General features: G+C 37.9%; 1 protein-coding gene across 1 annotated transcript; it reads left to right on the top strand.

Annotated features, from left to right (window-relative positions):
• The first annotated feature begins 1,329 nt into the window (after nt 1-1,329).
• On the top strand, nt 1,330-9,480 carry LOC135071943 (protein naked cuticle homolog). The gene is made up of 5 exons (XM_063965842.1): nt 1,330-1,643; nt 5,769-5,986; nt 6,744-6,854; nt 6,945-7,399; nt 7,824-9,480. Exons 1-5 carry the CDS (start codon nt 1,532-1,534, stop codon nt 8,188-8,190), a joined length of 1,263 nt encoding a protein of 420 aa, XP_063821912.1. The 5' UTR covers nt 1,330-1,531; the 3' UTR covers nt 8,191-9,480.
• The last annotated feature ends 2,427 nt before the right edge of the window (nt 9,481-11,907 follow it).

Consider the following 11,907-nt stretch of genomic DNA (forward strand, 5'->3'; position numbering starts at 1 on the left):
TAAACATTAATTACTTGATCAATACTTAAAAACTTAACTGAATTGATGAAAATAGACAAAATACAAGTTAAATGTCAGCTTTTAACTTATAAATCTGACTATTGGTTATTTTATCCTATTTTTCACCCTACCCAACGAATCCACGATTACTAATAAGTACCTACCCTAACTTTTACCTTTCTCCAGGGACTACTCGATCTTATTAGTGAGGTTTCACTAACGGTCAAGCTCGTAGATCTTAACTAAACAGGAATTGATGTGGCAAATATATTCCGAAACACCTAGAGCTTTCTGCTTTGAGCTTAAATCGAAATTATTCGAAGAAAAGGAATGTTGATTGAGACATTTCCTTTTTCATCAAGATAATGTAGTGTGTTGTAAACACACTAACTGCATTATCTGCAGGCACTAGTAGACAGCCGTACCTATAATAATATTATGAAACAATGTAGAGCTCTCTTTCAGGGCAACCTTTTATGAACTTTCAAATGGTTAGTTAGTAAATTGATTTGATTACATTGAATACTTTCGATTTTGAGTTTGCTGCGCAAACAAAATAAGTACTGAGAAGAGAAGATGCTGTTTGCAGTTATTATGAACAACATCGTTTTATATTAATATTATCTTCAGTTTTAATTAATTGTGAAGCGAGCCGATTATAATAATATGTCTATCACGTCAACCCTTGTTATGTTGACGATCTTTTTTCACTAATAAAATTAACCGTCAGGATCTTGAGGTGTCTTGCACTCTTGCAGTTAGCAGCATTAAACATATTAGGTGGGTATGGAACTAATACATTTCCAACAAAAATATACATTTATTGTTAAAAGGAGATTGCCGGTTGATCCAAAACGGAAGATTAATAGTCCCGGTCAGGGGTAAACATGAAGACCCGTCCCTTTTCACACCTTTAGATTACTGGGACATGCGATGCCAATGCCAACTGGGATCACCGAGTGTCTGCAATCTGATAGTCCTAACATAAAAAGATCATTGGATCAAGGAGAAAACAAAAACTGCCATAGGCAGATAATTTGTTTTCCCTAAGCTTAAAAACAAAGTTCTATGCGTATTCCCGTAATTTTATCGCACTGCAAACTGTAGTAACCACTGAAAATATTTTATCGATCATTGTATTGCGTGCGGAAACCCAGAGAATCGGTAGTCAGCAAAAGTTTTGATCGTAGTTAAGCTGTTTTGTTCACGCTAGCAGCAAGCAACAGCCGGCGTACCTTCGGCGGGCGCCCGGCCCGAGCACGCACCGCGCTACTACGGCCCTCCCCTTCCCTGCTCGCTTCATCCATCAGTCACTCAGTCACTCGACAACACGCGCGCGGAGCGGTCGTCTCGCTATCTAAACTTGTTTGTTGTTCACGCGGACAAGTGGGTCACGAGTGTATTAACTGTGACGCGAAAAACTTCGCTTGTGTTCAGCGTGTGGATCAATTCAGTGACAGTGGATACCGATTTTGTAGTGGCAAACAGCGGTCCTTTTGAAGTGTGCGGGATGCGTGCGTGAGCGCAGCGCATGACGTGCTACGAAACGTTGAGAGCTCCGGCACCCGCGGACGCCCCCATGGCGCACCACTTTGTCAAGTGGTGGCGCAACAAGTTTAGAAATGGATACAAGAAATTTAGCAGTACGTACTTACTTTCAACTACCTCTGTTGTTGAGCAATGTGGTCTTCACACCAATGTTCAGTCAGCTGTTTTGCAACGACCATCGTAATCACATAACTTGAAAATAATCTACCTTCCACTTGGTTTTCAATTGATTGAACACAAGAGTGTTTTGTATTGCATTCTGCTGCTGCAGGAACTTTATTGAGTTTTAATCTTCTTCTTGTTTCAAACTCTTCTCTGTAAATCTTGAACTAAATATGAATTTTGATCACAGAAATTCAGCAGATTTCATTGTAGCTCGTAGAAGGTAATGTTAATTATTGTTGATGCTCGATATTACTGAAACATTGATGAATTAAAAGCCAAACCTACACAATTCGCTGGCGAAATAAGACCTGACTCAAGTTACCTACTTACTTAAACTTAAACCTTTATAAAATGGACGTTAATATTGCTATGTTGGTATAGGTATTCGTTAAAATTCTTCACAAACAAGTGGGATTTTGTCAGGTAGTTATTATAGTAAACACGAATCTCTAAAAGAACCAACACAAAAGATAAAAGCAATTATCTAGGTACTTTAAAACCTATTACTTAATACCTATACTTTTTTATCTCAGTCGCGCATTTACAGATCAAAGACGCCGCCGTCCGCGCCGCAAGAATGAATTGAAAAATAAAATGATGATAAAAAATCACAGCGGGTGGTTAATCCGAGACAACCAGTCGAAAATTACTCACGTTCAGTTCAGTTCGCTCTTAATGAAATGCCGACAGAAATGAGTAAAAACTAGTTTTCATTTCGATGTTTTGTAACTAACAAATAACACATGACGTACAAAATCCGGTAATTTAATGAATTCTACAAACTAACATGAGATAAGCTAATTAAAAAGACAATATGGGTTGAATACAGGGTGTTAGGTAAATGGGTATATGAGCCGACACTAGCCCATGTTAACATGGGCATATAAATGGTATGGTGAAGTCAGAAATTTGATATCATCATTTTAATTTTTTTAATTTCCATACAAAATATATTTTACAAAATCCGATTTGTATGAAAATTAAAATAATTAAAATGAAGATATCAATTTTCTGACTTCACCATACCATTTATATGACCATGTTAACATGGGCTAGTGTCGGCTCATATACCCATTTACCTAACACCCTGTATAGATTGCTAATATCTGATCTAAGCGATAGCAACATATCAAATACCATCAAAGTTGATCAGAATTTGGAGAAGTGATTGGATGATAAGACAATGTCAGCCAACTGGGCATAAAATAGCATAGCTGTGTAGCTGTTATCAAGTAGGTAATTAATTTTTGCCCCCAAGCTTAAAAGAGGGTATTAGTAAGTTTATAAAGCCTATTATCGGACAAACTAACCGTAACTTTCTCATTTTGTAGTTCATGACTGACCTTAAAGAACAAATAAAATGCTGATTCTAACAGCCACCGAAGCGTTTATTTAGTTAGATGTTGAAAATAAAAATTTGAAACTTCCGCTCTCAACGACTAATCCTACATCAAAGTGGAAAGAGGTCGCTTTGATCTCTTTCTATTTAGTTACGAAATACGAAAGCAGAATACTTCAATTAGAAGACGATATCTACAGCATCATTCATTTTAATATTCCCGTACACACGTCAAACCTGCGAGGCGAAGTTTGTTAATAAAGCTTTGGATGTAAACCGAGTCGCGCCGCTCATTTGATTAACTTCAAAGCGAAAAGTTGAAAGCACGTCGCCGAAGCGGAGACAATGATACCTTTTATTTGAGATCAAAGAAGTTCCCGCCCCTGGTTTTAAGCTCTCGTGGCTCGGCTCGGTACCTAACAGTCTGCTACGCCAACTGAATGTACACTTTCAGAAGTGTTTCATTACGCACTACGTCACACGTTACTTTGGCACCGACATGTTTAGTGTGCGCTAAGTTTCACAACGCTTTGATTTGCGGTTTGAATATTATAATTGGATCCAAACAGAAGTTAGTGCATTTTACACAAGTAATATTCGCTCTGTATTATTGCAATAAAAATTGTATTGTGTACTATGAGTGCCAAGCTATGACTGTGAGTCGCCGTCTGATAGTAAACAAACCCAATCTATATTGCTCCATCTGATAAAGTTTACACGTTAAACAATACCTAATCAAAACATTTCAATGTTAGCGCCGCGTCCTTTGATGTTTACATTGCGTGAATCATTTAGACTTTTCTTTGGATTTTGATAACTAGTTCCAAGTTCCAAGAGTAATCAGAGTAGATTATGTTAAATACTTACCGAAGTAAACAACATTTGTAAATCGTCGATCAGCTAACAGATGAAAGGATCGCCGACCGATCCAAGTATCGTGGCCCGTGGGCCTAGTCGACGCGCGACGCAACGCAGTCCCGCGCCGCGTGCTAGCCACATTCCTTAGCTTTGATTTAGTTTATCAAGGGTATCGTGTTACATTCCTACAGCCATACTACCTACAGACGGACCCGTGGTTTTAATACGAGCTTTTGTAGTGTCAAATGCTGCATTGATTAGCTTAAATGCCATATTTCGAGTTTACGCGCTGAATTACATTGCAGTCACATTTAATATTACATCTGATTCAGCTAACTAACAGCTAAGTTTCAATCGATCTACGTTTGAAATACACTCGCTAGCAAAAATATGGAATCACCCTATTTATTCCGAGCGATCATAAGAACTAAATGACTAATAGAAGATCAATAAAAATGAAACCTTTTTAAGGAGATATTATAAACTTAAAATTGATACCATAGATACATACAATACATAGTCATTCAGTTCTTAAGATCGATTGGAACACAAAGCGGTGATTCCATACTTTTGCTCGTAAGTAGGTATATTTATCAGCTACCAGTGATTGATTAATGATTTTTCCAATTAAACAAAATAACAATCACTGTTCCGATTCATTATTCTTTCGGTAGCTGATTAATGAAATGATTAGTTTAACGGAACAGTCGTTAACCTTATCATGTTGATTATAATATCATATTTATATACGTGGTTGGTAGTAGAAATTCAGCAACGTTGAAATGTCCTCGTCTATGATAAAGCTGCAAATTTCAAAGTCCAGAAATTCACTGGTACTTATTATGAAGAAGTAATAAAACATGGAATGTGTTATGAGAATGACCTTCCAAGGCTTAATTTTCCTAAAAAAATAAACAATAAACTGGTTTGGTATTATCAAAATGTTATAAAAGTAAGAATGATGCAAGACGCCTCCAGCTTGCGAGCCCTAAAACCTCAGCAAATCTAAAGATGTCAGATAAAAGAATCGGTACCTTTTGAGAAAAATAACATTAGCGGCAGATGTGGCGTAGCGGGCCGCGTATCTTGCGGGCCGACCGCCGGGGCCTTCCAGGAAATAGAGTACGCGCCGCCCCCGGCCCGGCCGAGTCGGTCTCACACTGATCCGTCGATCTTTTTGACTTTGCCGACGACTTGTTAGGATAATTTCGTCGTATTTTACTTGCCATTGTACTTATTTGTATAGTGGAATTCTTTGCCGCGATTACAATGACCAGCGCTGGAGTACCTACCCAGTATATTTTTTTACTGAGGAACTTCTGGGAAGCTGATCAAACTCGATTTTATGGTATATGTTCGATACTGTTCTCCGGCACAGTAGGCTGTCTTAACGTTAAAAATGACTGCACCTTATGCTTGAGGCGAGGAAGTCCATTTTGCAATGCAAGGGTATCATGTCATTACCGCTGACATCACTAGGCCATTGAGGCCACCTTCCGAATATTTTTTCAACAGCGAGCTGCTTTGAACCAAATAACTCACCATTAACCTATTTTAACAAACTTTACCTAGGTAGGTAAGTTTCTTTATGACATATAAAAGTTTGGACATATCCTATATCTACATGAATAAATTATGTAGGAAGGAAGGTCAATGGATGATACTAAAATGTTGGCGGACAAAACAAAGTTTTGGGTTTTCCAATCGCGGACGCGGCGACATCACACACCTACGTATCTATTGTTGAATTTATCTCGAATGTTATTTGATGTTAGAGGGAAGGTCACACTTGGGATAGTCCACAATGAAATATTACTGACCTTGTTAGAGATGTCTTCATAAATTTCTTTTATTTCAGTTGGCACGGAGAGCGAACGGACTGATACGGAGGAGCTGGTTGGTCGGGCTGCGTCCCAGTGCTCGGCGCCTCCAGACCTGCTGCCGAGCGAGGCCCGGGCGCTGCTGGCGCCTTCCACGCCGCCCCCGCGCCCCGTCAGGACTCACGAGCCCCCCTACAAGCCCCCTTCGCCGCCAACCCCGGACCACAATGACGACAAGCCTAGACTACGGTTTGAGGTGAGCTAACAATTGACTAGTGAATACACAACCTAACAGCGCTTGAAGACAAAATAACGGACATAGTCTTCTCAAAAACATTCCAAGATTGTACTACTTAACTCATGAACCCATGAATGAGCGATAGAAAGTCGAGATGTCAGCGATAACTCCAAAAACGTGACATAAGATCTTGTCTTAATAGCAACAACAAGTACTCAAATCCTGGATTTATTTCAAGTATCCACCTAGAATGTCCGTCGATGTTATAATTAGACTGAAGTTCAACGACTGCCGCGGCATAAATAAAATAGAAGAGTAATAGGGTATTATTAAAGATTACAGATATCGTTTTATCGCGGCCGATGTCATTGTTTGATAACAAAAATAAAGCGATGTGTACGTCGCCGTAGTAATTTGTAATTCATTGAATAACGAGATGAATCATCTATTTGTGTCGCGTCGCAGTGCGAGAGCGGGCGGCTCGCCTTTGGCTCACGTATCTCATTGATCGTAAAGGCGCGGCTAGTTTCCTTTTATGCACAAGATAAGGCCGCCGCTGGGCGCTAGCCTACAGTACACGCGCGCCAGGCCGCCGCCGCGCCGCCTCGGCCTGGCGGGACGCAGGTTATCTCTACCACTCGTATACTATACAACACACTAATGCGATTACACGAAATTCACATACATTTAAATAAATAAACAAATTATGTCTGAACATCAATAACACTTATAAGCAAGAGTCATAAACTTTACGATAATATCTTTTCTATTTCAGGAGCTGACATGTGATGTAGAGCTGCAGCACCCTGAACCTTCAAAACAACAGCCTCTTCAATTCTCATTTACGCTTTACGACCTCGACGGGCACGGTCGAATGACAAAAGATGTATGTTAGTCAGCTGATTTTATTGTCTGCCTCATTTACAATCGCAATAAATTAGACGCGATAAACTAACAAAAGCATTCTCGGTTGCAGGACATTGCGGGTATCGTTTCAACGATATACGAGTCGATAGGGAAGTCGGTCACGGTCCCACATTATGGTTCGAAAACCATACAAGTGCGACTAACGGTCGTACCGGAAGACGGGAACTCACGGAGCCATCGTGAAAGGCGAGAGGGCCGGCGCCGGCGGCGGCGAGAGCCCGCCGGCACGCCCGCGGCGCCGCCGGAATGCGCGGACCACAGCGACGAGGAACAACGAGAAAGACTATCGCAAGATGATGACGCATCGTCCAAATCGTCGTGCTCGGGTGACAGAAGACCGCAGCGACCTCCCCCCCAGAACTCACGGCCCCATCGCCATCATCGAAGAGATCACAGGGACCGAAAACATACAAAAAAACGATCAGGCAGCTTACAAAGACGGGAGCTACTGGAGATTATTCAGGCAAACATGGAAAAAAATCACCTGAGCTTTCAAGCTTCAAGGTAAATAACTTTATTTTATGTAAATATATTTTTTGTTTTTATCTTTAACTAGCTGTGCCCGCGACTTCGTACGCGTAAAAACTCGTTTTTGCAACATTTTTCATTGTTGCTCTGCTCCTATTACTCGTAGCATGATGGTATATAGCCTATAGCCTTCCTCGATAAATGGGCTTTCTAACACTGAAATAATTTTTCAAATCAGACCAGTAATTCCTGAGATTAGCGCGTTCAAGTAAACAAATAAACTCTTCAGCTTTACAATATTAGTATAGATGATCAGTAAAAACTAGATAGTTAATTGCGTAAACTAAAATAATGTCACCTAATTAAAAGTTGCGATTTTGCATCAAAACATATCACAGAAAACACATAAAACATTTACCAATATGCCATTTTCTAACTTGTTCTTTTTCATTAATTTCAGAAAGCCCAGTGATCCTGTAGCCAACGAAGAAGACATCACCAATAAATACCAGAAGCTCCGAAATAGATCATTTACTGTGAGTGAAAAGCCGACGAATGCATTTCAAAAAACCAAGGCTGACAATCCTGGACACGGGTATCTGGATTTGGCGAGTGGTGGTGATTCTAACTTGTGCCGGTACGATCGGTATTTACATGCGGTGATATGCTCTTCGGCGCGTCACGCTCATACCGGCTACCATCAAAAACATGCGCCGGCGCCGCGCACGCCTCGCGCTGCCCACCACCACTCCCGGTCACGATCCCACGACCTGCCTGCCCAAGCCACAACCCAGCAACCCAGAGTGCTACAAATAATATTCTTATAGAACTTAGGTATGGGCATTGTCGGCGACGACTTTGTCCATCTACATTTTAATCGCGCGGTACACTATCGTATTTAAATTATTGAGTTACCAAAAGCTGTACTGAATGAAATTAAATTATTACTGTGGTCAAAGTGTGACCATATTCTCGTTAATATTAAGTAATTATAAGACGTCGTTAAAGTCATTACATTAATCAGTATTTAAAGAAGACAAGTGTAGTGTTTTATTAGGTTAGAATCAATTCATAATAATGATATGTATTACTTAACAAGATTTAGTGATACGGTACTGAATAATAATGTATAAGGATTCAAGTTACTTTTTTATTCTTGGGCCTATGGATATTATGTATTGGCATTATGCATTAATTGACACACAATACCGCGAGGCGTGACAAAATCAAGGGTAATGTTATGGTGTTAAATAAAATAATTAATTTATATTGGCATGACCTCATGAGAAAATAATAAATCTCATGGTATGGTAGATCTTATACTCGTAAAAATTCAGTGCCTTAATTTAAAATGGAAAACCGATCAAACGCGCGTTTTTTGTGTAAAGAGGGTTCCGTACGTTTTAATCAAAACTATTTTTTTTCAAATGTTAAGTTGAATGAAAATCAAGTTGATAGTACATAATAAAATTATAATTTATTAATAACCCTTAATATGTCAGAGGGAAGGATCGAAATTTCATTTCTGAGCATTGTTAATTTTGTAAAACATAGAGATTAGGGTTTTATTATTCCAAAATTTGTACGAATGCCTCAAAAGCACGATTACATTTCGAGCGTCACTCAAATGTATGACTCCTATACGACTTATATCTCATTATGGTCAATTTGACAATAAATATAGGATGTTATTGATTTAAAACATGCTACGACACAAAAATAACTTTGAGTGGCGTGTCACCGTTCGGTGTGAAAATTTAATTTAAAGTAAATGGGCCTATATTAATTGTGACATCGGCATATTTACCGCCCATGCAAAGAAAATGAAAGCGTTGGCTGTAGTTGTAGTTACTTCTTTGTAACGTATTGAAGTTAATTAGCCAACATCATTATCCTTGTATTAGGTACACTTCATAGTTCATTACATTGGTTTTTATTTGGAATAGACTTGATATTAAAAACATAAGTATTAAACAAAAGAATGTTGGTCAATTTTTGTCATTGAAAGAATATTAAAAAGATTAAATAATGTATGTAAGTACCACAAATATGTCAATGTAATATTAACATGGATGGATATGTATTAATAATACAGGCTTATTTAGTTGGATATTATGTATACTGGTAGTTACGTGAATGCTCAGTAGATGTACCTTTATGTAACTCATTTTCGAGTTGATAGACTGATTTATAGACGTAAGTGTTAAGCGGTCGCAAGGTGATAGTTTATAATACTGTTATGCCTGTAACATTTAGTTGTTCATATTACCGTTTTGGTACTTAATTTTTTAGAACTAAACTTGTGGCATATTTTATTTGCCCCAAATGCCCGTTTCTCCAAATTCCTCTCATTTCTATGTTGCATTACCAATACCAGTATTCGTTATTATTAATAGTGAGTAGTGAATGAATCTCTAGTATGTTATTATCTACCTCTTTACTTTCTATGTGTTAATTTATTGACAGCTGAATTATAATGTAACTAGACTAACTAGGTCCTTTTGTGATAATTTATAATTAAAACAATTTCACTCAAAGAAATGTTCAGTTTTAAATGTAAGGTGTAACTACTGTATAAAGTGTACAAAGTGCTCGATCTTGTCAAAAATATTTATTGTCAAATATAGTCTTGAGATTAATTTACAAACAACATCTTTAATTTTACCCAACCTGTTCCATTAATTAAAATAAATGGTGCTCAAACTTAATGAATCGTTCAAAACCATGAAATAGTAGAGAATATGTAATTTTAACTTTCAGGGAGCGATGCTCCTGAAATAGAAGATAATTTCGAAACAGCGAAAATCGTCCCATCGTGTTAGAACTCGAGAATAGAACCAATAGGAATAGGTTGTTTTTTTTTCTTGCATCAAAACAGCTTCCCAAGATTTTTGACCATAAACCGCGCGAGGTTCTTTCTACTTCCTAACACCGCTTTATAGTCCAGTCAAATTAGACATGAACCCTGCAATAATTCGCATACAGCTGAAAATTGGTACGAATGTTCGGAGCACCATTATGAATTAACTGTGAAAAGTCCCCATCGATCCGACGTGTGCTAAAAAAAAAATTCAAGGTCAAACTTAAAAAATACGGGTTTTTGAGATTTTCAGCCAAACGGTAAGTTTTATCACAAAAATATGTATGACAAGGTTTAAGACCATACAATTATCTATCAAAATTGTCTATACACTTTCTCCTAAGAGTCAACGTTTCTGAGATTCGATGATCCGAAGAGTCAAAAAAGTGTTTTCTTCATAACAGTCTTACACATAAATCCAATGTGATATCGCCTCGTGCCAAGACTCAGCATTGTATCATGATGTGTTGTCGACGTCGAATATAAAATGATTAACCTCAATGTCATTTGTCATCTTTAATTGTCGAAAAATGTTTGCAACTTAGACGAAGGACTGCACCGTGAGTTTCTAAGATACGAAGTTTTCGTGTCTATTATGTTTAAGAGCTCTTATATGCACACGTCACTACTCTACTTGTAACTCTATGGTCACTCTTTTAGCCCGGTCAAGTCAGAAAATCCAGGTTATAATAATTCGCATAGAGCTGAAAATTTGTGTGATTGTTGAGAACACCATCCATAATGAAATGTCAAAAGTCCCCAGCGTTTTTTCAAATGACGGATTCATTTGAAAAAAAAATTTACGAAGTCCAAGTTTTTTGCATTTTTCCGCCAAACAGTAAACTTATCATAAGAAATGATAAGAAATAGTAGTAGATCATAAAATTATCTATTAAAATTGTCTTTGCCCCTTTTTCCTAAGAGTCACCGTTTATGTGGTAACGATGCAAAAAGTTGGAGAATTCGCATTCTGTTAACTACTCCAAAAGTCCACAACTTCAACTCTATTAAAATAGTTTTGAATTGAACAGGATAACAAATACATCTTAAAAAAGGCCTACTGGGGAAACCTGGTAAAAAAAATACGCCAAATAACCCTCATAGGTGTTGTGGAAACATGTGCATATAACGAGAACATCAAAACTAACTTTTTGAATCGTTCTACCTCATAATCGGTGACTCTTAGGAAAAAGGGGGTAAAGACAATTTTAATAGATAATTTTATGATCTACTATTTTTTCTTATCTATATTTATGATAAATTTACTACTTGGCCAAAAAATGCAAAAAACTTGGGACTTCGAAAACTTTTTTTTTAAATGACGGATCGTCGGGGACTTTTGACATTTCATTTAGGATGGTGTTCTTAACATTCACACAAATTTTCAACTCTATGTGAATTATTATAACCTGGACTGTCTAACTTGGTCGGGCTAAAAGAGTGACCATAGAGTTACAAGTAGAGTAGTGACGTGTGCATATAAGAGCTCTTAAACATAATAGACACGAAAACTTCGTATCTTAGAAACTTACGGTGCAGTCCTTCGTCAAAGTTGCACCCATTTTTCGATAATTAAAGATGACAGACGACATTGAGGTTGATTATTTTATATTCGACGTCGACAACACATCATAATACAATGCTGAGTCGTGGCACGAGGCGATATCACATTGGATTTATGTGT

Source organism: Ostrinia nubilalis, chromosome 1 (assembly GCF_963855985.1).
Source record: "Ostrinia nubilalis chromosome 1, ilOstNubi1.1, whole genome shotgun sequence".
In the NCBI taxonomy this organism is placed as follows: Eukaryota; Metazoa; Arthropoda; class Insecta; order Lepidoptera; family Crambidae; genus Ostrinia; species Ostrinia nubilalis.

What these genes read in the sequence shown, in the direction of transcription:
- LOC135071943 (XM_063965842.1), top strand. Translation starts at nt 1,532, where the DNA reads ATGACGTGCTACGAAACGTTGAGAGCTCCGGCACCCGCGGACGCCCCC. An exon ending in ACGGTCGAATGACAAAAGAT is followed by an intron (nt 6,855 to 6,944) that starts GTATGTTAGTCA and finishes TCTCGGTTGCAG; the next exon opens with GACATTGCGGGTATCGTTTC. An exon ending in CTGAGCTTTCAAGCTTCAAG is followed by an intron (nt 7,400 to 7,823) that starts GTAAATAACTTT and finishes CATTAATTTCAG; the next exon opens with AAAGCCCAGTGATCCTGTAG.